This window comes from Mycteria americana, chromosome 2 (genome assembly GCF_035582795.1).
Source record: "Mycteria americana isolate JAX WOST 10 ecotype Jacksonville Zoo and Gardens chromosome 2, USCA_MyAme_1.0, whole genome shotgun sequence".
Taxonomy (NCBI): Eukaryota; Metazoa; Chordata; class Aves; order Ciconiiformes; family Ciconiidae; genus Mycteria; species Mycteria americana.
Genome location: NC_134366.1, coordinates 152,505,310 through 152,526,466, shown reverse-complemented (window position 1 = coordinate 152,526,466; position 21,157 = coordinate 152,505,310). Strand labels below are relative to the sequence as shown.

The 21,157-nt window shown below is 48.3% G+C and overlaps 1 protein-coding gene across 3 annotated transcripts; it reads left to right on the top strand.

Moving 5' to 3' along the window:
• The first annotated feature begins 287 nt into the window (after positions 1-287).
• On the top strand, positions 288-20,578 carry RRM2B (ribonucleotide reductase regulatory TP53 inducible subunit M2B). 3 transcript variants are annotated; one of them, XR_012774539.1, is made up of 11 exons: positions 288-532; positions 5,420-5,575; positions 7,242-7,358; positions 8,312-8,445; positions 9,518-9,612; positions 11,952-12,085; positions 15,287-15,391; positions 17,671-17,784; positions 18,266-18,436; positions 18,837-18,916; positions 20,154-20,578. XR_012774539.1 is itself a non-coding variant. In XM_075495067.1 (10 exons), exons 1-9 carry the CDS (start codon positions 479-481, stop codon positions 18,416-18,418), a joined length of 1,062 nt encoding a protein of 353 aa, XP_075351182.1. In that variant the 5' UTR covers positions 288-478; the 3' UTR covers positions 18,419-18,436; positions 20,154-20,578. The 3 variants fall into 3 exon arrangements, 2 of the variants coding, with proteins under 2 accessions (XP_075351182.1, XP_075351181.1); XM_075495067.1 differs by lacking the exon at positions 18,837-18,916; XM_075495066.1 differs by having other exon boundaries at positions 18,837-20,578.
• The last annotated feature ends 579 nt before the right edge of the window (positions 20,579-21,157 follow it).

The following is a 21,157-nucleotide window of genomic DNA, read 5'->3' as shown; positions in this document are numbered from 1 at the left end:
AATTTCCAGCATCTTTCAGAGGCTCGTCTAGGATTTTCTCCTAATTTTGGATTGTTTCTTTTTTTGTGGTTCTTGATTTTGGTTTAAAAAATAAGACCAGCTGTTGCAATTAATGCTCTGCCTCCCTCAGTTGCTGTCTCCATGTCTCGGCAGCAGCGGAGGCCTGCAGACCAGGGCAAGCAGGCACAAACCTGCCTGCGCTGGCTGTCCCTGACACCAGAGGCCGGCTCCAAGCACCTGGGGACCAGCTACGGCAGAGCCCTTCGCCGCCGTCAGCCCCACGCTGCGGGGGCGGCTCCTGCTCACCAGCCGCCTCCCTGCGCTCCGGGCCGGGGCCGCCCTCGGGCCGCGTCCAGGCGCTGCCGTGGGGCCCGGGGCGGCCGCCGTTGTGCCCCCGCCCCGCCCCACGGAGGAGGAGCGGCCGTGGCCGTTCCTCCTTCAACCGCCCCGCCCTCTCGCGGCCCAGTCGCCGCCGGCCATGGGCGAGCACCGGGGGCGAGCGGCCCTGCAGGAGGCGGCCGGGCCGGAGCGGGTAAGGCCGGGGACGGGGCCGGGGCCGGGGCGGTGGGGCCTCCGCGGCGGATGTGCCGGGCGCGCAGCCGCTGCCGCCTGGCGGGGGGGACCCCGCCCGCTGCTGCCTGGCGGGGGGGACCCCGCCCGCTGCCGGGGAGAGGTGCCGCGGGCGTGCGGGCGTCTCTGGGAGGCAGCGCGGGCGGCGGCAGCGCAGCCCTGCCCTGCCCTGCCCTGCCCGCCGCTGTCGCATCTCCGGCCTTGCAGGCACCTGCCCGGCCGGGGCCCTGCCCGAGCCGCCGGCTCCAGCCGGGCGCCGCGGCCTCCTGTACCGCCGCGGTGCCGGCAGCTGCCGCTGCCTCCCCGCCGGCCCAGGCCTCCCCCGGGGATTGCGGGGCTGGCATGCAGGGGTCCCGGCCACCCCGGCCGCGGTGGCTTCAGCCCTGCTCTCCCCGGGGATCTACTGACACGGCTCCGTGGCGGCCTTTGGACAGCCCTGGAAAGGGCACGGGGTCGCCCTCATGTCCTTGTCCCGCTCGGGCTCCGGAGGGTCCTACCCTTCGGGCGCCGTGACCGCGGGGAGCACTGAAAGTGTACGTGTGATGAATAAATACAGCCAGCCAGGATTCGGGCCCCCGTCTCGGCCAGGCCCGGGAGGCTCTGGGCAGCGCAGGGCCCTGCTGCCGTGTGGGGGTCTGGGCTTGCAGAGCTGTGCCTGCCTGGGGCTGGGACGGCAGAGCTTCTCCCCTCTGCCCTGAGCTGCCGTGGAGGCAGGCATGGGTGTTGCCTGGCGGTCCTGGCTTCCCAGCCCCTGTGGAGCAGGAGAGGCGTCCCTGGGAGGCGTCTGAGCTCCGTTTTAGGTTCTCCCCAGTACGACCCTGCAAAGCCAGACTGAGGTGTGTGAGGGTAAAGGATCTTTACCGCAGAGAAACCCATGTGGTCTTCCCAAACCTTTGCGTCTCAGCAGTACTCAAGTTTCCAAAAACTGGGGTGTGCTGTGTTAAACACAAGGCTAAAAAACCCCTTCATGTTTCCCTCTCTGAACAGCGGCTTGCTGTACCCACTATGAAGAGGTGCTCGCTGTGGCCTGCCAGAGGCAAGCAGTAGCCCTGCGCATCCCGTTGGGCATGCAGAACCAGCAGGCGTTGTGCTCCTCAGCCGCTGTGTGGTGGAAGCTGTCTCTCCCGGCAGCATGCCGGTGATCTTCCCTATGTCACTGCTAGCATGGCCTGTGCTGCCCAGGGCTGGCCTGAAGCCTTTGGGAGCTCGTGGGATGCACATGCAGCTTCTTACCGGGGTACGGAAGGGCTTACGGTCACGTACCATGACGTGGTATGTGCCACATCGCAGTGCTGGCTCTGCCAGCGCCTTTAGCTTTTTCCCTGGCTACGACTGATACAGGGCATGTAACTGAGATACTTGCACGCGTAGCCCAACAGCTGTTGCTGTGGGGTGGTGGTTGTACGCGTGTATATGTGTTGTTTCCTAGTTTGCTGAATTTGAAATTAATGGAAAGAGCTTCAGTACCACTAGGCAGTCTTTATTGTCCATTGGGTTTATTGTCATCACCAGAAGAGTTTATCTCTAGCAGTTGCGAATAACTGGGATATGATGTACTGGAGTGTGTCCAGCAAGGGGCTGATGATTAAGAGAGTGAAGCACCTGTCATGTGAAGAGAGGCCACGAGTGCTGGGGCTGTTCGGCTTGGAGAAGAGAAGGCTCCAGGGGATCTCATCAGTGTGGGTAAATAACTGATGGAGGGAATAAAGGAGATGGAGCCAGGCTCTTGTCAGTGGTGCCCCGTGATGGGACCAGAGACAACAGGCACACACTGAAACACAGGAGGTTCCAGTTGCGCGTAAGAAAACAGTTGTTTATTGTGAAGATGGTCAAGTGCTGGCACAGGTTGCTATAGAGGTTGTGTGTCTCCATCCTTGGAGATACTGAAACCTTGGCTGGACGTTGTTCTGGGCAGTCTGCTCTGGCTGACCCTGCTAGAGCAGGGGTTGGGCTGTGCCCGTCACCTTCAGTTCTTTTATGCATTTAGCTCATGTTGTCTGAACAGAAAGTAGCACGTTTGCATTATAAACTGGATGCTTTTCATTATTATGGTGAGTGTTGACTCTTTTATGCACCATCATAGGATTAAGGAAAAGACCCGGGGTACAGATTGAAGGCAGGAGGTGTATCGACCTAGTGACTGTTACCTTCTCCAGCTCCCCATACCCCTGCCAGTGCCTCCCGGGGCCAGGAAGGCAGGGCTGGGAACGCGTTGTGCTCCTTCAACGCAAGGTGATGGCTGCTCCGAAGCCCTGGCAGCGATCAGAATGTGCCATACATCTGAAATTGAATTAGAGAAGGATCTTCCATGAATTTTCAGCTGAGTTCTGTCAAGATGTACTGCATTAACAAACAGGCGAGGTAACGAGTATTACTCTGATAAAACTTTGGCTAAGAGGAATGGAAACCAACATGGAGAAAGACAGGATTGTCTCCTAGCCAGGAGCTGCCTGCCTGCCAACTTGGAAATGGATCCTGCCTGTGAAACTCCTCTCCACCCCAGAAGGGGTTAGGGGAGGTGGGAGGTGGGTTGAGGGAGAGGTTCCAGTATGGTGTAATCTCTGTGGGCTGACCCTTCCTTTTTTAAAAGTAAAAAAACCCCCACATATCTTTTTAAAAACTTGTACCATTTTCCAGTTCTGTGTGGTGGCCCTTCTCAGGGTCGTGCCATCGCTCTGAGTCTTTGGCTCCTGGAAGCCGTCGTTCTGCTTTCCTGTCATCAGGGCTCTCCAGAGTGTACACGCTGCTTCATGGGCCTTTTCTTCTTCTCTCGCCTTTCTGTCTCACTGTGCACTCATGCTATTTCTGGTGTGTTGACCCCTCTCTCTGTGGCCTGCAGCTGTTAAAGGCCATTGAAAAAATGACAAGTGCTCCTTGTCTCAGTGTTGGTCTCCAGTTTTCCTGCCATACTGGAACTTTGCTCTTCCTGAGCCCCACTTCATTTCTGTACACCAGAAGTATTCTTCAAGTTATCTCCCGGCATTATGGGCCCTGCATGCTGGCTTTTGAATGGCTCAGGAACATGAAGGCTGAGGTTAGTAACTGCTAGTCGCCTTGTTAGGCTAAAATAAATACTTGGGGATAGTCCCCAGGCAGCATAGAAGGGTTTTGCTCAGGAAAATGCTGGGCTAACAAGGAAGACTTTTCCAGTGTTTCCTTTTCAAGGATGATGGCTGGTGCAGAAGCGGATGGAGATGCTAGCTGGGTGGCAGGCCCTGAGAAGGCGTGTGCCAAGGCAGGGTGCCGTCCCTGCCGGGCCCAAATTCTCCCCTGTGGCACTTCCAGTGGGTTACTGCAACCGTCTGCGTCCTGGGAAATACAGAAGGTCTTGCACTCTCGTGGCCTTCAGCAGAGACTCTGCAAGATGATGCTGGGAAATTTGTCTCATGTAGTTAAGTAATATTTAAAAATATAATAAAGTGGTAAAATTGTAACCCAGAATGTGCTTTCTGATGTGTTTTCTTTGGGAATCTGCAGTACGTACGCCAGCTATGCAATGTGCGCATGTGTTTGTTTTTTGTTTGTTTTTTTAAATGTGAGTGGAATTATTTGTTTGAGGATATTTTCCAAATTGAAGTAAAGGATTACTTTTTAATATGTGAGTGGTTACAAGCAGACTGGGTAGGGAAAGGACTTCGGCACCTCCTAGGAGGGTAGAAGCAATGGTATTCAAGACCTTTTGCTCCCCTTCCCTGCTGCATTATATATAATACCTCGTATACTGCCTGTGGTTAGTTATCCTCCACAGCAGTGTCAGCGGGATCTCAGAACTGACCCAGAAAGGTGTCCTGCTCGTTCAGCTTTTGATCAGTGTGAGTCACCAGCCCTTCTGGAGAGGTTGCAGCCTGCTGTCCTGACAGCTCTTCACAATGGTTGTCTTCAGTAGGTGCTTGGTGATCTGCCTGGCAGGGATGCTCTCTGGCGTTGATCCCAGGAGCAGATGTCCCCAGCTGGAGGTGAGGTGAAGGCCTGCTCGTGGAGTGCCCTCTCCGTGCTGTTCTTCACTGGCCTGTCTCCTAAACGTCAGCTGTCCTTACCTCGGTCGGGCTGGCAGCTCTCTGAGGAAGAGCTGTGCAGGGGTGTTCTCGGGGAGCCTGCGCAGAGGGAGCAGGGTGGGGATGGGTGACTCCAGGCAGGGATTTTCCTGCTGCCTGCTATTGAAAAGAGAGGCACATAGCTTCATATCAGCACTCGAGGGACAGCCTCCAAAGCAGCCTCCAGACCCATGCTGGTGTGCAGGATGCCTTCTGCTCGCCGCAGGATTGCATATGTGAACCTCCATGCAGAGACTTGCTGTGGCACAGGGCTGTTCCTCTACCAAATGGAATTAGTTGCTGTGATCTCATGGCATTTTTAAGAAAGTCCATCCAGGCCCAGGTGGCTCAATGTAAAGCGAATGATTTGGAGGTAACCTGGGCAGCGAGCCTCGCGGAGCTGTGCTGGATGCGGGCTGGCGGCAGCGTGCGGTGACCTTGCACATATCTCCCCATGTGCAGTGCCGCAGCAGCTGATGTCTCCCGGGGCAGATTTCCTCCTTGCGCTGCAGAAAGGGTTTCTCTTTGGCACGCAGGTGTCGGGTGCTTCCTGGTGCCGGCGCACCTGGGAGAGGGTGGTTGGTGCGAGCAGGGCCGGGTAGAGCCGGGCAGACAGGCAGCGCTGCCACCCCAGCAGCGGGAGCACGGATGGAGGGCGAGGGGGCAGGTGCCCCAGGGACGGGTAGTGTGTCCACCCGAGGGGGGCAGGTGAGTGTCTGCATGACACGGGTGGCTTTGGAACCACACCTCTGGGATACGGGGAAGAGGAGGAGTAAGTAATGGCAACCTTAACCAGAACTGTGCTTTATCTTCAGAGGTCCTCTCCGAGTGCTGCTGAAAATGGCTTGGACCCTGACGAGGAGCCTCTTCTCAGAAAAAATCCCCGTCGGTTCGTCATCTTCCCCATCCAGTATCCAGACATATGGAAAATGTATAAGCAGGCTCAGGCCTCCTTTTGGACAGCAGAAGAGGTGAGCCTTGGGGCCAGTGGGTTGGCACAAGGTGCTCAGACGGGGGCCCTGGCACTTCCTTCCTAGCTCTGCTGCTGGCTTCTGTGTTGTAAGGGTTGGAGTTAATTGCATCGAACATGAGATGCCTGCACCAGAGCAGGACTCCCTTCATGGACTGTGGAAAGAAAGCTGCTTCCGCAGGGGGATTCAGCGGAGCTGTTTTAGGTGTTTGGTTTAGGATGAGGTGGAACTGTGTTCTGGGGCGCTTCTCTGGTTATAGAGGGAGCCTAAGTCGGATGGCTCCTACCCTGCTGTGGTCTCTGTACCTGCAACTAACTCCTTGCCATTGTAAGATGTTCTGGGCAATTTCATGTGAATGCTGTTCTATAATGTTAGGCACTTATTTTCCAGAAAGATGGTGATAATCAGGGACACCTGCTAAAAATGCTTCTAATTGACTCCTGATTGCCCTGGTTAGATGGTTACCCCATGTTATAATGCAAGGTGTAAGTTTTTCCATGAGGTTGCTGGTTAGCCAGACCTGAGCAGTACTCAGCTTCCTATGCTTGCAGCAGTGGAGGCTTCTGAACACTGCGCTGATCTGGAGAGATTACCTGCCAGCTGAGCTGGTTGTTCCAACTCGAAGCTTCTGCAGCCTTTCCTCATTTGTGAGCAGTGATCTGCAATTGCAGAGGAGTGAGCTGAAAGCACTGGCAGGTTCTAAATAGGGCAGAAGGCATCCTGGGATGGCAAGGAGCAGCCGTCCGTAAAAGTGCTATTCCATTGCCTGCCTGGGAGGCTTGCTGCCCTGTTGCAGTAGCGGTTGATTTAAGCTGTTAAAGAAAAGGCATTTAAACTCCTGCCTGATCAGCATTGCCCTTTTACCATATTACTGGTTCCTTCTTATACTGTCCTACCATCTGTGAGTGCATTTCAAATGGACTGGAAAGTTAACTGTAAAACTGGTTTGTGTGTGTATGTGTTTGTATATACACGTATGTGTGTACATGTTTATACACACACACATATACACATATATAAGTTTTTAGGCCTCTGTATTTTTCACATCTGGCCCTACTTAACTGCTGCTGTGGTTCAGAAATCCCTCCAAACAAACAAACAGGCAAAAAAGGCCTGTGCGAAGGAAGTTGTGGTTTTCTACCGTGGCTAGAGTTCAGTCTGGTAGACGAGAGCAGTTGCACAGCGTTTGCCCTGTGCCATTCTTTGGTGGGATGGAGGCTGAACACCTGCCAAAGGCAGAAGTCCCCTCAGTCCATCTTTTGGCACACCTGGGTATAGGTTTCTTGGAGTGTCAGCATTTACTCAAGTAGAGTTTAAGTGTCTCAGAGTGAGCTCTGCTTATTGGTGCATGTTCATACTCATGACAAGAAGATACTAATGCTTTTCAACATCTGATTTATTTATAATTCAATAGACGCTGATTTTTATTCCAAATTACAAAAGTGTAAACTGCGAAGCAAACGTTCTGTTACTGTTGCAGAGGGAGACAGCAGTACTGCAGTGTGTCTGTTGTCTTTTACAGTCACATGTATTTAAGTTCTCTACATGTAAAGATTTGAGAGCAAATGCTAAAACTCTGCCTCAGTCATTTGACTAGGCTGCTTCTGTTCGTACAGAATGACAAACTCAAAAGGGCAATAACGTTTTTCTTTTTTCTTTTCATTAGGTTGATTTGTCAAAGGACCTTCCTCACTGGAACAAGCTGAAAGCAGATGAAAAATACTTTATCTCTCATGTTCTGGCATTTTTTGCAGCCAGTGATGGAATTGTAAATGAAAACCTGGTGAGAAAGCTTTACAGAGGGCTTGAATACTTACTAATTTTATTGGCTTATTGGCTTTTCATTTTGGTTTTCTCACATTAATGCATAAATTTATTAAATGTCTACTTTTTTTTCTTCCATCATCTCACCTTTGCCAAGGGGAATAAGCAGCTTGTTCTGCTGTGGCCAGTGTCTGAGTTAAATTGGGTCATCTGTGGTCAGCAAGACTCCACATCACTCTTGGACACGGTTTTTAAGCTCAGCCTTCTGCCTGGCTGTGTTGATCCACATTTCTCAATGAATTAATAGAATGCCGTGCTTCTTCCTGTACTTGTGTTAGATGAGAAGTAGGGAGGGATTGTGCTATGCCATGCTCTGTGTTCTTCATTTTGGTAAAATACATTTTGCTCTCACTGAACAGCATCCTAGAATCTTTTAGGGCTGCAGGTAGGTGCTGCTAAGAAGGTGGGGAAATCTTTCTGCTGAAATCAGTTCTGGGCTGCAGAATGTCTCACCACAGGTTATCAGTGGTATCTGACTGCAAATGCCCATTTTAGATCTTGAATGTCTATGACGTGTAGAATATGTCATATATGTGCATATATTGCATGAACATGTCTTATGTGATACTGTTTATTTTTTTTAATGATGAACAAAAGTCTGAGGCTTTGTTCAATATGAAGTGTTTACTATTGCAAAATTGTGCTGTTCTCCTCCTGTGTACGTGTGCCCTCATGCTTCACTGCAGCTCTCCTATCCAATGTGCACAGCAGATGTATTTACTTCTAGCTAGCTTGCTTTATTTTCTTCTGCACCACACCTATCCTACTGACATATCTGTGAATAAAGTAGGGCTGAACTGCTCCCATCCTTTCTCTGTGGTACAGATCTATTGTCTCTCCCATTAAGCTTAGAGTACTGTCCTGCAGGACTGGTTTTACTGTACTCATTGCCATGCTTTCTGGTTTTGGTAGGTGGCGCGTTTTAGTCAGGAGGTGCAGATCCCAGAAGCTCGTTGTTTCTATGGCTTTCAGATTCTCATTGAGAACGTCCACTCAGAGATGTACAGCTTGCTCATAGACACCTACATCAAAGATCCTGAGAAAAGGTAAACCTCTGGATGTGTTACAGACCCATGGGAAATCTGTCACCCAGTCCAGTGGCACTGCTGTAGGGCAGCAGCAGCAGCAGCTGTCTTCTGTTTCATGCTTACTGGGGGAGGTGGGGACAGTTCCTTACAGCTTTCAAGGCCTGCATGCCTGACCCCCAAAATGGAGAGAAGTATTACGGACCAACAGACTTGCGTGGGAGTCTAAGAATGTTAGTTAATATTTGTATAAATCTTTGATTGCAGGAAGTGCGGACTATGTGAAATGTTGTTAAAGGTTAGACAGGCTGCTTGTGGTTATTGTGCTCCTGAGGTGCTTGCTCTCACATCAGCAAAGGGTCTGCCTCGGGAAATTGAGTGCTTGTGATCCAGCTGGTGTTTCTAACATACACTAAGCAATGTATCGCATCCTTTCAGCCTTTTTGTTGTTGCTGCTTTTTCATACAACTTGAACTGCTTATTTTTAAAGTATTGGGTTCTTTGGAGAGCCCCATGACCTTTGTTGTCTGGAGAACTTCCTAGTCCAGAAAGAAGCACTTGAAAAGAAGCACTTTCCCTCAGAAACTCCACCATGGTGATGGTCAGGCAGAGCTTGGTTTCCCACGGTGCCATCCTGTGTGGTGACAGTGGGAGGACTGCAAGGTTTCCTTTCAGGTGTTTAGCATGGGAACAGAGCCTGTGCTTGTGGGGATTGTCCAGTTCCTTTTGTGGAGTTGGACAAGATGAGGTTTAGCTCAGTGGGTGGGAAGTGGCTGCCATCTGGCTTGAAGTCTGAGAGGCCGTGTGGTGTGGTGGGTGCGCACTCCTGGGATGGGACGCTTGAGTTCACTTCCCATGTCTGCAGCTTGCCTCCTCTGAGACCTTGGGTTTGTCGCTTTCTGCACATCTGCCTCCCTGTGCCCTTGTTACCAGAGATCATCACCCCTTTGGGGTGGGAACGGTCTCTTACTTGGGTTAGTTCAGAACCTAGTGTAATGGGTTCCTCTGTCTGGTGGAGCCAGTGGGGACAACCAGGGCAGATTTGCATAAATCACTTACTATTTTGATGTTTTCTCTTTGTTTTCTTCTATAGGGATTTCTTATTTAATGCTATTGAAACAATGCCTTGTGTCAAGAAGAAAGCAGACTGGGCTCTGAAGTGGATTGAAGACAGAGAATCCACTTTTGGTTTGTAGCTTCTTACAAACTTGTTTCTGTTGCACATGTCGCAAACTAATCCTCTGGGAGTGAGCTGCATCCCTGGAATGTGAAATTAAATTCTCCACAGGTGATGTAGTGGCTTGTGGGCCTCTGGTTTAACTAAAGAACTAGAAGTAACTTCTGGTGAGCATGTATGTTTTTATCTTCAGCTAAAGCAATATAGTAATGGCAGTGCCCGCTAGAATCACGTTATGAAAAATGCTTGTGGGTTTCTCTGTCTTTTTTTGTCTTTATACCGAACAACCCTAGTTTCTTCAGTTTTTGCTTGTAGACCTTGTTTTCTAGAAGTTCTGGTTATTTCTTCCAGTTGGCTCCTATTTTGTACACCAGTGTTCAGAACTGGGCAGCTGAAGTCTTGCAAGTCCAGGCTTTTTCTGTGTTCATGTTCATATAGACAAATTCGTGTGTGATGTTAGCCTTTTTTTGTAACAGCATGACTGAGCCTGGGCAAAAAAGATTCAAGAATCATCCATCTCTGGTGTTTCTGGTTTGCTGTTGGGAGCAGGTTTCTAGTTTTTGTATCTCATTTCAGAGCTGGGACTCTGGCTCAGCTTCCATCAGCATGGTGCAGGGCATCCTTTCCAGTGTTCTGCATTCAGCTTACAGTGTTGACTCTGAAGGATGTATTGTAGCTGAAATGAATAATGGGCAGACTCTGGTGAATTTTCTAAACCAAACATCCTCTATACTTAAAGTGTAGGAGATGGAGAGATTCAGCCAGACGAAAAAAATAAATCTGAACGACATTCTTTTGCAGCATCTGTTGTTCACGGCTTTTGTTTGAGTGGGGTTCTTTTTGAATCTTGTGTAGATTCTCCTGTCCTGGAGAGTCCCGCTGCCTCCCCAGTCTGGCTGTGCTTGCTGTGTGTGGAGTGCCTTCTTCATTTGGCTCCCAGCAGTGTGGGGTGTGCCAGGAATTGGAAGGTTCCCTAACTGAAAAAGCAATGTTTTCCCCACCTCCTGCCCCCAAATATCATGCATTCTATCCAAATTTTTGTAAAGTACATTTTTACTCTTCTGTTTTTTCATCTTATTGAGAAAACTTCCCAAGTTTAAAACATTTGGGGGGCCCAGGTCTTACAGTTGTGGATTATGAGATATGGTATATGGAAGGTGGCTGGCTGGCTTGTTTGCTTGGTGTTTCCTTTCAGCTTGGGGCCTGGCCTGCAGCCGGGTCTCCGCAGCTTTGATTTCTTATGTTGAAGGTTCAATTGCTGTATCTGTTCTGTGGACCCTCAGCCTCCCAGCATGCGCTCACGTTATGTGGTGCTGCTGATGGGCGATTTTTGTTTTAGTATAACTCATTTGTATGATAGCTAGTCAGGCGGAATGTAGTAAAAACCATATCGATATTCAGTCTTGAACCTTGAGCAGCCTTCCTTCACTCCTCTCTAGAAGTAACCTAGGAGATTTTTATTGTTTCCAGACAAATTCTTTCCTCAGTAACTTCTGTGATACTTGTAAGTTCGTGTTGCTCTTCATGCTTTTTTCCTAACTTGAATTTCTTCAGATGAGCCAGCAGATGGCATTTGCATCTCATGGAGGAAGTGGGACATCTGGCTATTTTGGGGTTATTTTATTGTTTTAAACAAAATTCTATGCAGTTCTCACTGGGAAAAGGCACCAGCAGTTAATGCAAAAGCTCTTCATGTTAGAATATGCCCAAGGATCTTGTGAAGTTGTTTAAAATAGAGTACATGGAATGACGTGTCTTCACCAAGCAGTCAGATGGTTTTGTAGTCTGAAGAAATACATTCCTGTATAAAACAGGGAGAAGTGGGACCAATAATGCTGTGCTTTCCTTGGATGAAAGCTGGGATAACTTAAATAGTTATTTGTATCTTGCTGAATTACGTTCTCTGTTCTTCCACTCTTGTAAGAATATGGTTTTATGTAGATTCTCAACAAGCAGAAATTGAGGTGAAGGGTTTTTTGTTTAATTTATAGGAGATTGGCTCTTCTCTCAGTTTTGTCTATTAGTTACACATCCATTTTCCTGCCTTTTAGGAGAAAGAGATAAAGGAGTACTAATGTCTTGGCCACTTTGGACAATTATGTTCTTTCCCTCTGACCTGTGGCAGTTTCAGTGGGTGCCCTGATTCTGCTGTTCTGCTTGGGTTGCCTGTGGTTAAATGCTGCTGTGTACGTAGAACCTGTATGCCTCCAGATCTGCTGAAAGATGTGGTCAGATACGGCACCTGGTGCTGCACTGGGGATTCCTCCTCTCTGTCTGATGCAAATGGTGCATCTTGCTGACGAGCAATACACTATTTTGTGTCTAACTGAAAATGTGTTATGTTAAACAGGTGAGAGAGTGGTTGCTTTTGCTGCAGTTGAAGGCATCTTCTTTTCGGGTTCCTTTGCTGCTATATTTTGGCTGAAGAAGAGAGGCCTGATGCCTGGGCTGACTTTCTCCAATGAACTTATTAGCAGAGATGAGGTAATGTGTCATGTCCTACATACTGTCTGGGAAGGAAAGTGCGTTTCCAGGGGAAGGCAGAATTATATTCACAAAGATCCCATAGTCCTACCAGAGCGGCCCACCTCTGGTGGCAGGGAGGTGAGTGGGTGCAGAAGCCGTGTTTGGGTAGGAACCAGTGAAAAAGAATCCAGTAGCGAGTAGGGAATGCATTTCTGGGTGTGACAGAGCCTTTTTAATGTTGACAGTGCTGGAGGCCAAGGAGGTGGTAGAAGTCTGAGTCAGTTGTTGACCGAGTCAGTCTAGCCGGTGTCAGCAGCAGGGTTTTCCAGGGAAGGTCCACTGTCCTGGTAGGACTGGGGTCCTGGTTACCTGCCAGGTAACTGGAGGCTATGCTCCCTAGAGCTTCTCCCGCAGTAAGCCTTCAGTGTCTGCTTTAACATCACCTCCTAGGCAGCACAGAGAAGAGACTTCCTTGCCCCAGAGCAGAGCCCCACCCAGCTTGTGCAGCCTGATGGAGGAGCTGTAACTGCTGACACATAGGAAGATGGGAGTCCTGCAAAGGAGCAGGCTATTCCCAGAATATTTGTAAAAAGGGGAAAGAAGCAGACTTCTAGCTATAAGTTGCTAACGAACTTAAAGCCCAGGTGCTGCTATGTCCCTCTGCAGAAATACCTGTTTTTAAAGGGAGTAAACGTAAATATTAGCAATACCCCAATGCATAGTATGATCAAAAAGGTGGACTTTTTGGGCTGAAGGGGACATTTGTTTTCCTGTACCATGAAGGGAGGCAAAGGCCTGGCTGTCCATGGGCTGGTGTGGAATTGCATGGTCCCCAACTGCAGTGGGGGTGGCTTGGGCGAGAACCTAGCTAGGACGTGACTCTGAGCCATGCTCTGCCTTAACTGCTTCAGTCAGGTTCAAGTGGCCTCCTTGTACCACTCCCCATCAGCCCCTAATGGTGGGTCCCAGAGCTTGCAGACAGCCTTCTGCACCCGTCGCCTGGCCAGCTGGGGCAGGTTGCTGCAGAAGCAGCAGGTATCGTTCCTCTCCGTGTTCTTGTGTTACTGCACAACGGTAGGATCTCCTGGGAGGGGGCATTAGAGGGCCTGCATTAGAGGGGAGTGCTTCTTTGCTTACGATGTGATGTGTCTGAGGGGCTGCGTGTCAGCACACCAAATGTGGCAGGCCATGTGCTGACAAGTGCCCTTTCTTTACCGCTTCCTGCACTGCTGCCTGCCAGCTGGCAGCAGTTCCTTACGGCTGGGGTCTGTCTACAGGGCACCACACAACTTATGGCACTGTCAGCACTGAAAAAGTGGAAGGACCAGTTTTGTATGCAGTATAAACATGCTAGTGGTTTGAACTTACCAGAGTTGGTCTAAAAGAATAAAGAGCTTTATTATAATGGAAGTAATCTCGATAGATTAGATAAACTGATTTGAAAGGAGGCATCTTACAAGATGCCTTTAATTTATAAGACACTTTTGAAGAAAGTGATATGATCAGGAAGCAAAACCAAACAGTTCTTCAGCCTTGACCTTCTTTGTGTCTTCTGTTTCTGTGAGTCATCATGAACTGATCCATTCAAGCGAAGTAGTATTTGTTTGTTAGAAGGATCACTTGCAGGTGAAGGAGATGGAAGTTCCTCTATACAGCAGTGTGACTGTCCTTCTCTGCAGAGTTGACACCAAAAGACTGAATTTCTCTTAAGCTCCCCTGGCATAATTCCAACTGCAGAGCTGTTATGAAGGGTAAGGCTTGGTGCACACAGCACCTGCGTTGAAAACCAGGAAATGCTGTTACAAAAGCAGTGGCAGTAAAAAGAATCTACAATGGAAAACTATATGAACTGTTTTCTGAGGCACCTGAACAGATAAATGGTGAATGCTCAGTATGTTTTTTGAGCTGCAGGCTCTGTTCCCAGGCTGCTCTTTGAGCTGGTGCATCTCGGATTCTTAAAGGTGCAAAGCTGCTGGGAGCACCAGTCAGCAGAGCACACTGGTTCAGGTGAGAAGCCAGGCACATCTTGCCTCCTGCTGGTGATGTTGGCCTGGACAAGACCATGGGAAGCCCTGCAGCAGGGCTAAAGCTCCTAAAGCTGTCCCTAGAGGGGGAGTATTTCCCAAATTATGTTGTTTCAGGGCTGTTTCATGACCTGAAGCATGAGGATTTCGTACCCTTTCTGAAAACGTTTTCACTTCTCGGTTTTGTTTTGACCCTTGTTAACAATAGCAGTGGATTGTCTGATTGCCCATAGTCTGCCAAATCCTTCTGACTGGTTTTCACTCTGGATGTGCCCTCACGGTGCTCATATGCTGTAATCACCATCCTGCTCTCAAGGGGAGAGACGGCACCACAGTGCTCCTTTAGTCTAGCAGCGGTGGGTATGGCTGAAGCCAGAGGCTGGAAGCTGCAGCCAGGCAAGCTCAAATAGAAACTGAAGCAGCTCTTGGAGCAGCTGTCTGATACCCCGCCTCAGACCGTGAGGGATTGCTCATCTCCTGATATTGTCGTATCCTGGCTGGAGGCTTTTCTGGAAATCTGGAACGCAATTTACTGGGCTCTGTGCAGGATAGCTGGGTGAAATGTGAAGGCATTGGTGGGTTGAGCTGGGGCACGGCAGCCTTAAGTATTACAATCCTAGGAATGTTCTGGTAGCAAATTCCTCACAGTAACTACATGTTGTGTTGGAGAGATGACTTGTTAATGTTGGATTTGGTGACTAATCTGAATCTTGCTTTCTGAAAATGCTGTGAGGAGAAGCAAGGGAAGAAATGCTACTAAAAGAACGTAAAACAAGTATTTCTGTACAGGTATCTCGAAGCGGAGAGCAGGTAAACAGTCTATGTTAACTGGCAGGTAGTTTTGCAGGTCTTGATGTAGAAGTCTCTGCAAAAGCATCTCTGATGGGAGGCAGGGGACCCAGCAGGGCTGGGTAGGATCCAGTAGGAACCCTCACACTAGAGCAGCTCTTAAAAATATTTACCCGAGAAACATATATGCCGAGCACTATTTTGGCATAGGTGGCATGTGGTGGGTTTCAGATGTTACTAACTGGGTTGTAAACTAAAAGTGCCTGCTACACGTGGTAACATTAAGACTGTCAAAGAAGCAGGAGGCTAGGAAACTTCAACCTGAATGAGGCTGCCTCAAAGTAAGAGCAAACTATGTGGAGGAGGCAAAAACTGACTTCTTTTTCATTGTTCTGTGTTATTTCAGGGTCTACACTGTGATTTTGCTTGTCTAATGTTCCATTACTTAGTGAAGAGACCGTCAGAAGAGCGGGTCCGTGAGATCATCATTAATGCTGTTGAAATTGAGCAGGTAAGCCTGGCTGTGACAGCATCGTGGGCTGCCAGGACCAGTCTCATGCAAAAATAAACAAATTAACTTCTAAATTTTGGGATTCCATGTTTGATACTTGGATCAGGCCTGGATCCCTGATGCATTTTACCATCCTTTCCCTCTTCCTTAATGGTGACAATAAGAGTCAGAGACTTTCTGATTCAGTTGTCAAGCAACTGGGAGAAGCTGAAGCTGGCAGCTGGTTTCCTCCTTAATGACAGAAAGGAAGAAAGGCTGTCTTATTTAGTATAGAATAGAATAGTTCCAGTTGGAAAGGACTTACAACAATCATCTAGTCCAACTGCAACTGTCTCTTAGAGAAGGGTTTGTTTACCTTTGTCCTTTCAGGATCTTTGTCTCTCCCTACTGTATACACATCCCTGCTTGTCCTCAGGAGAAGACAAGGTCTGTTCTGGCCACGTGTACCGTGCTGGGTTCTGACTTTTTCTGAGGTTGCTGTCAGGTTCCTTCACATGAAGTGTTACCCATCTGCAACTACAAGTTTCTGCACTGCTGAGTGTTTGGCAGGATTGTAGTTTACTCTTTTCTTTTCTGTTGTCATCTCACTACTGTGATGATGACTGTGGTGGGTTGACCCTGGCTGGATGCCAGGTGCCCACCAAAGCTGCTCTATCACTCCCCTCCTCAGCTGGACAGGGGAGAGAAAATATATCGAAAGGCTCATGGGTCGAGACAAGGACAGGGAGAGATCACTCGCCAGTTACTGTCACGGGCAAAACAGACTCAACTTGGGAAAATTAATTTATTACCAACCAAAATCAGAGTAGGATAAGGAGAAATAAAACCAAATCTTAAAACAGCTTCCCCCCACCCCTCCCTTCTTCCCAGGCTCAACTTTACTCCCGATTTCTCTACCTCCTCCCCCTCAGTGGTGCAGGGGACGGGGCATGGGGGTTGCGGTCAGTTCACCACACGTTGTCTCTGCCGCTCCTTCCTCCTCATGGAGAGGACTCCTCACACTTTTCCCCTGCTCCAGCGTGGGGTCCCTCCCATGGGAGACAGTCCTCCATGAACTTCTCCAGTGTGAGTCCTTCCCCTGGGCTGCAGTTCTTCATGGACTTCTCCAGTGTGGGTCCCTTCCATGGGGTGCAGCCCTTCAGGAACAGACTGCTCCAGTGTGGGTCCCTTCCATGGGGTCACAAGTCCTGCCAGCAAACCTGCTCCACTGTGGGCTCCTCTCTCCACGGGCCCACAGGTCCTGCCAGGAGCCTGCTCCAGCATGGGCTTCCCACAGGGTCACAGCCTCCTTCGGGCACCCACCTGCTCCAGCATGGGGTCCTCCATGGGCTGCAGGTGGATATCTGCTCCACCGTTAACCTCCAGGGCTGCAGGTGGATATCTGCTCCACCGTTAACTCCCATGGGCTGCAGGGGACAGCCTGCCTCACCATGGTCTGCACTAGGGGCTGCAGGGGAACCTCTGCTCTGGTGCCTGGAGCACCTCCTCCCCCTCCTTCACTGACCTGGGTGTCTGCAGGGCTGTTCCTCTCACATATTCTCACTCCTCTCTCCGGCTGCAGTTGCTGTTGCGCAGCAACTTTTCCCCCTTCTTAAATACGTTATCCCAGAGGTGCTACCACCATCGCTGATGGGCTCAGCCTTGGCCAGTGGTGGGTCCATCTTGGAGCTGGCTGGCATTGGCTCTGTTTGATATAGAGGAAGCTTCTAGCAGCTTCTCACTGAAGCCACCCCTGTAGCCCCCCCGCTACCAAAACCTTGCCACGCAAACCCAGTATAATGATGAATGCCCAGCTTTGCCTTACAACGCTGACAGGTATTGTGTCAGTGCCTAAACATGTACATGGCTGGGTTCAGCACTCCTATATCACTATCCTCTTTGATTTGTCATTCTAAAATGGCTAGAAGCCAAGGAAAACTGGAGATTTCTGGATCTATTCCTGCTCCCACTAGTATGGCCTGTAGGTTTTATTGAACTCAGAGCTCAAGTTTTCACTGGAGCTTGGGATCTTAGGGGGAAAAGGAAGGAAGAGGGGAGGAGCAGTAATAAAAATTCTTGTGTCTTTTCCAGAAAAAAATGCTAAAAATAAAGGAAGATACAAACAACTGCTGAAAACAGAAGACACTTGTTGAGTTTAGTAACGCAAGTTATTTATTCAGACAACTGCCTGGGGAGCCTGGAATATCACAAATTGTGTTACTGTGAAACACAGGTGTCTTCTCTCCTTTTCCTTTCTTAAATTTCATTTCTCTAAATGTCGTCTGTATTTTAACTTCTAGGAGTTTCTAACAGAGGCGTTACCTGTAGGTCTGATTGGAATGAATTGCACTTTGATGAAACAATATATTGAATTCGTCGCAGACCGGTTACTAATGGAGCTTGGGTTCTCAAAGGTAAGAGATGCAACTGCCTGAAGTGCTGGCCTGCCAGGACAGCCCAGGAAAGCTGTCAGCACAAAGCACTCCCTTAATGTGCCTGGGAGCAGGTCATATTTAGCGCTTGCATTTTCTGTGAGTGACAGCCGAAACCACAGCATTAATACATACACTTCACTATTTAAGAGAGCAAGAACAATTTAGGCCATTGTTTCCCTTCAGCTGCTCTGCAGGTTTGTAATGGGAAACTTACGCTGTGCTCAAGCGCTGCAGTCCTCGAAGGATAATAAGCACCTTGCGCAGGTGAACTTCACCATGGACCAAACTCCTGGGGAGCGACAGTACTGAATTTGCTTAGATAGGTGTCCCTAGATTCTACAGCATGTTACAGCAAGGGATGATCTGATTTGAAAGGGTTTGACTGTTTTGTTTGTTGAGGTTTTTTTAAGCGTTGTTACCCTATCAGTATCACCGGTGTAATAGTGTTTCCCTTCCTCAGGTCTTTCATGCAGAAAATCCTTTTGATTTCATGGAGAATATTTCTCTGGAAGGAAAAACAAATTTCTTTGAGAAGCGGGTTTCGGAATATCAGCGTTTTGCTGTTATGGCAGAAACAATGGACAATGTCTTCACTCTGGATGCAGATTTTTGATAACTTGGCAAACGAACGGTGACTGTTTCCCTCTTCCCATCTCACTTTCTGCTGTGAAGTTGTCTCCATTTCCTTTCCTGGAATTGGAGTCTACTGGGATTTTTTTCCTGGGTTTTCATGTTGTTGGTCTGAAGAGTAAATATATTTTGCTCTGTGTCATTTAAAAAAAAAAGAGGGGTCCTTTTTAAAAAATTTATATGGCCTTTTTAAGATTCTCTTGACTCATCTGCTGTGATTGCTGTCTTTAAAAATGACCTGGATACTACTACTTTTTTAAGACTTTGGTAGTGTTTTAAGAAAGCAAGCTGCGTATTTACCTCATGTTACGGTATTTTAATCTGAAGACCAGATGAGGTATCACTCTATGTATATATGTTGCTATAAATTATTTTTGTGGTTTCTATTTTCATGTTTATAGATTTGGTCTAGAGTAAAAGCTCTTCCCTTTCGTCCTGCTGCAGATAGAGTAATAAGTGAGTGTGGGAAGACATTAATAAGGTATGAACTATAAAATCATATTAAACCCAGGGATACAGTTTGATCTCCCCATTCACCTGCGTTCTGCCTGAGAACATTTCTGCTCTGGTTGCAAACCTGATGGCTGTTGGTAGGAGTTTAAATCAAATACATGCGATTTTTGTCTTACAGCTGTTATTAAGCAGGTCAGTGGACCTTGAATAGTCCTTGAAAAGGCAAGCCTGTTAATAGTGGAGAAAAACCACATCCTGTAGGTCTTTGGCTGTTGCTGCCTGTTTTTCCCTGCTTCTCTGAACAAGTGCCTTATTAAGCAGTCTGTAGTTGCGCTGAGTTGCAATTGGCATCTGACACTGCAACAGCCACCTCTGGGTGTTGTCTGTCTTCCCTCTGTCGTGCTGGGTGATTTGATATTATCCCCTTCTCGGTGTCACCTGTGCATGGATGGGGTGAGAAGGCATATCATTCCAAGGGATTATCCCTTGAGGTGCTACAAACATACTACTTGGGCTGTAAGGAAGCACCAATAATGTGTGGAGGTACTTCAAGTTGTATGTTTAATGTGAACCATTGAAACTGTTGTCACAGAAGAGCTTCTGGAGGAAGGTATTAAACCTTTCAAAACCAAATCTTGAAGTAGTATGGATTGGCAGCATCTTACAAAGGACTGCTGTTTGTTTTTTGGTGTGTTACAGTGTGTGCCTGAAAAGTTTTTATTTTAATTTCTTGATGTCACATGCAGAGAATGGAGCAACTGAAGAATGGCTAACATGCTGCAGTGGTACTTGGGATGGAAGGGATACTATTCGCTTGTAGGTGGATTATTTGCAAATAGATATGCTCATTTTTTTTCAAAGGTGAAGTGAGTGTATGTGAGCTAGACAAAGGGTTCTGCTTTATTAAACCCAACCATTTTTTCATAATGTTCAGCAATTTGTATAAGAGCTTTTATAAGTCTTTCTTATTGTTGCAAACATCTTGTGCTGCTTTTGATATGCCTGACATGAGATGAGCTGACAGCCCAGGGTTATCGGTGACGGGGTGGTGTAAGCATTCTTTCGCTGCCAGCCCAGATCAGCCATCGCCCGGGGTACCCGAGTTCCATGAAACAGCTCCACTGCCTTAGCGTAGTTCCTAGTGAACAGTTGTCCCTGGTGTAAACATAAGCAGCAAAACTGACTCTTTTTGTTTGGTCTCAGTAAAAGATCATGAAGTATATAATGAGCATGGAAACAGGACAGCTTTTTTTTTTTTTCCCTAGAGAAAAGCCTGCATCATTTGACATGAGGTACTTGGGGAGGGCAGAGGGGGACCTGGAGAATACAGAGAAAAGCTCGAACTGGTGTCACTCAGTAACATCCTGCAACTGCAAGAGAGCTGTGGACTCGGAGAGAGAATCCAGTGCATTTTGGAAATACTGTGTTGATGGGGGAGAAAGAGAAAATGTTGTAAATGGGTCTGTTGTTGAGGAATGGAACCTATTTTTATGTCACTAAAAGTAATAAAAAGCATTTGTTTTGAGTGTTGTGAATTTTCATGAGAGTATACAGAATATTCAAATACGAAACTGCTATGTGCTCAGGTTCTGTAAATGTATGAGAGATACCAAAGTCTGTTACAACAGCTCCGCCCCATTTGTGTGTAAAATATATGTGTAGTTTCAATAAAACTTGAACGTGGAGAGGAGCATGCCTTTGTTTGCTAGTTGCATGCTTGCTTGTGAAATCCAAAATGATAAAATGGGGCTGTGCCAGAGCAAGTTGGCGTTCACGGTTTTTGGGTTGTGGGAGAAAGTTACAAGTGCTCCATACTCTGTCTTGCACTTTGTGAGCTCTCAACTTGCTGTTTCTTGTTCCGGGGAATGGGGTTCGCAGTCCTGGGAGCAGGCAAATATTTTTTTTTCTGGAATTTTCTGGGTCAAGGAAAAATCTCTTGGGAATCCCTTAGATTCAAAGAAGAAACACTCCAGAAATGTAATTTCGGTGCGTGGTATCTGATAGCTGATATACCAAGGGCATTGCGCCCTCGGGTCGGGCGCCCTGACTGTGCCTGGGCGGACAAGCTGGGTCTGGCCCTGTGCATCTCGCACTGCGGCCATCACGCTTGCAAAGCCTGATGGTGGGGAGTGGTGATGCATCCCTTCAATATATAGTTTGTGTGCTCCTGGTTGGAGTCCAAGGCTGGTGCGTGAGTCCCGTTACAGCCAGTAGGACAGAGAAAGCACTTCTGGAGGGCTTCATCTCATGGTGAAGGACATGTCTGCAA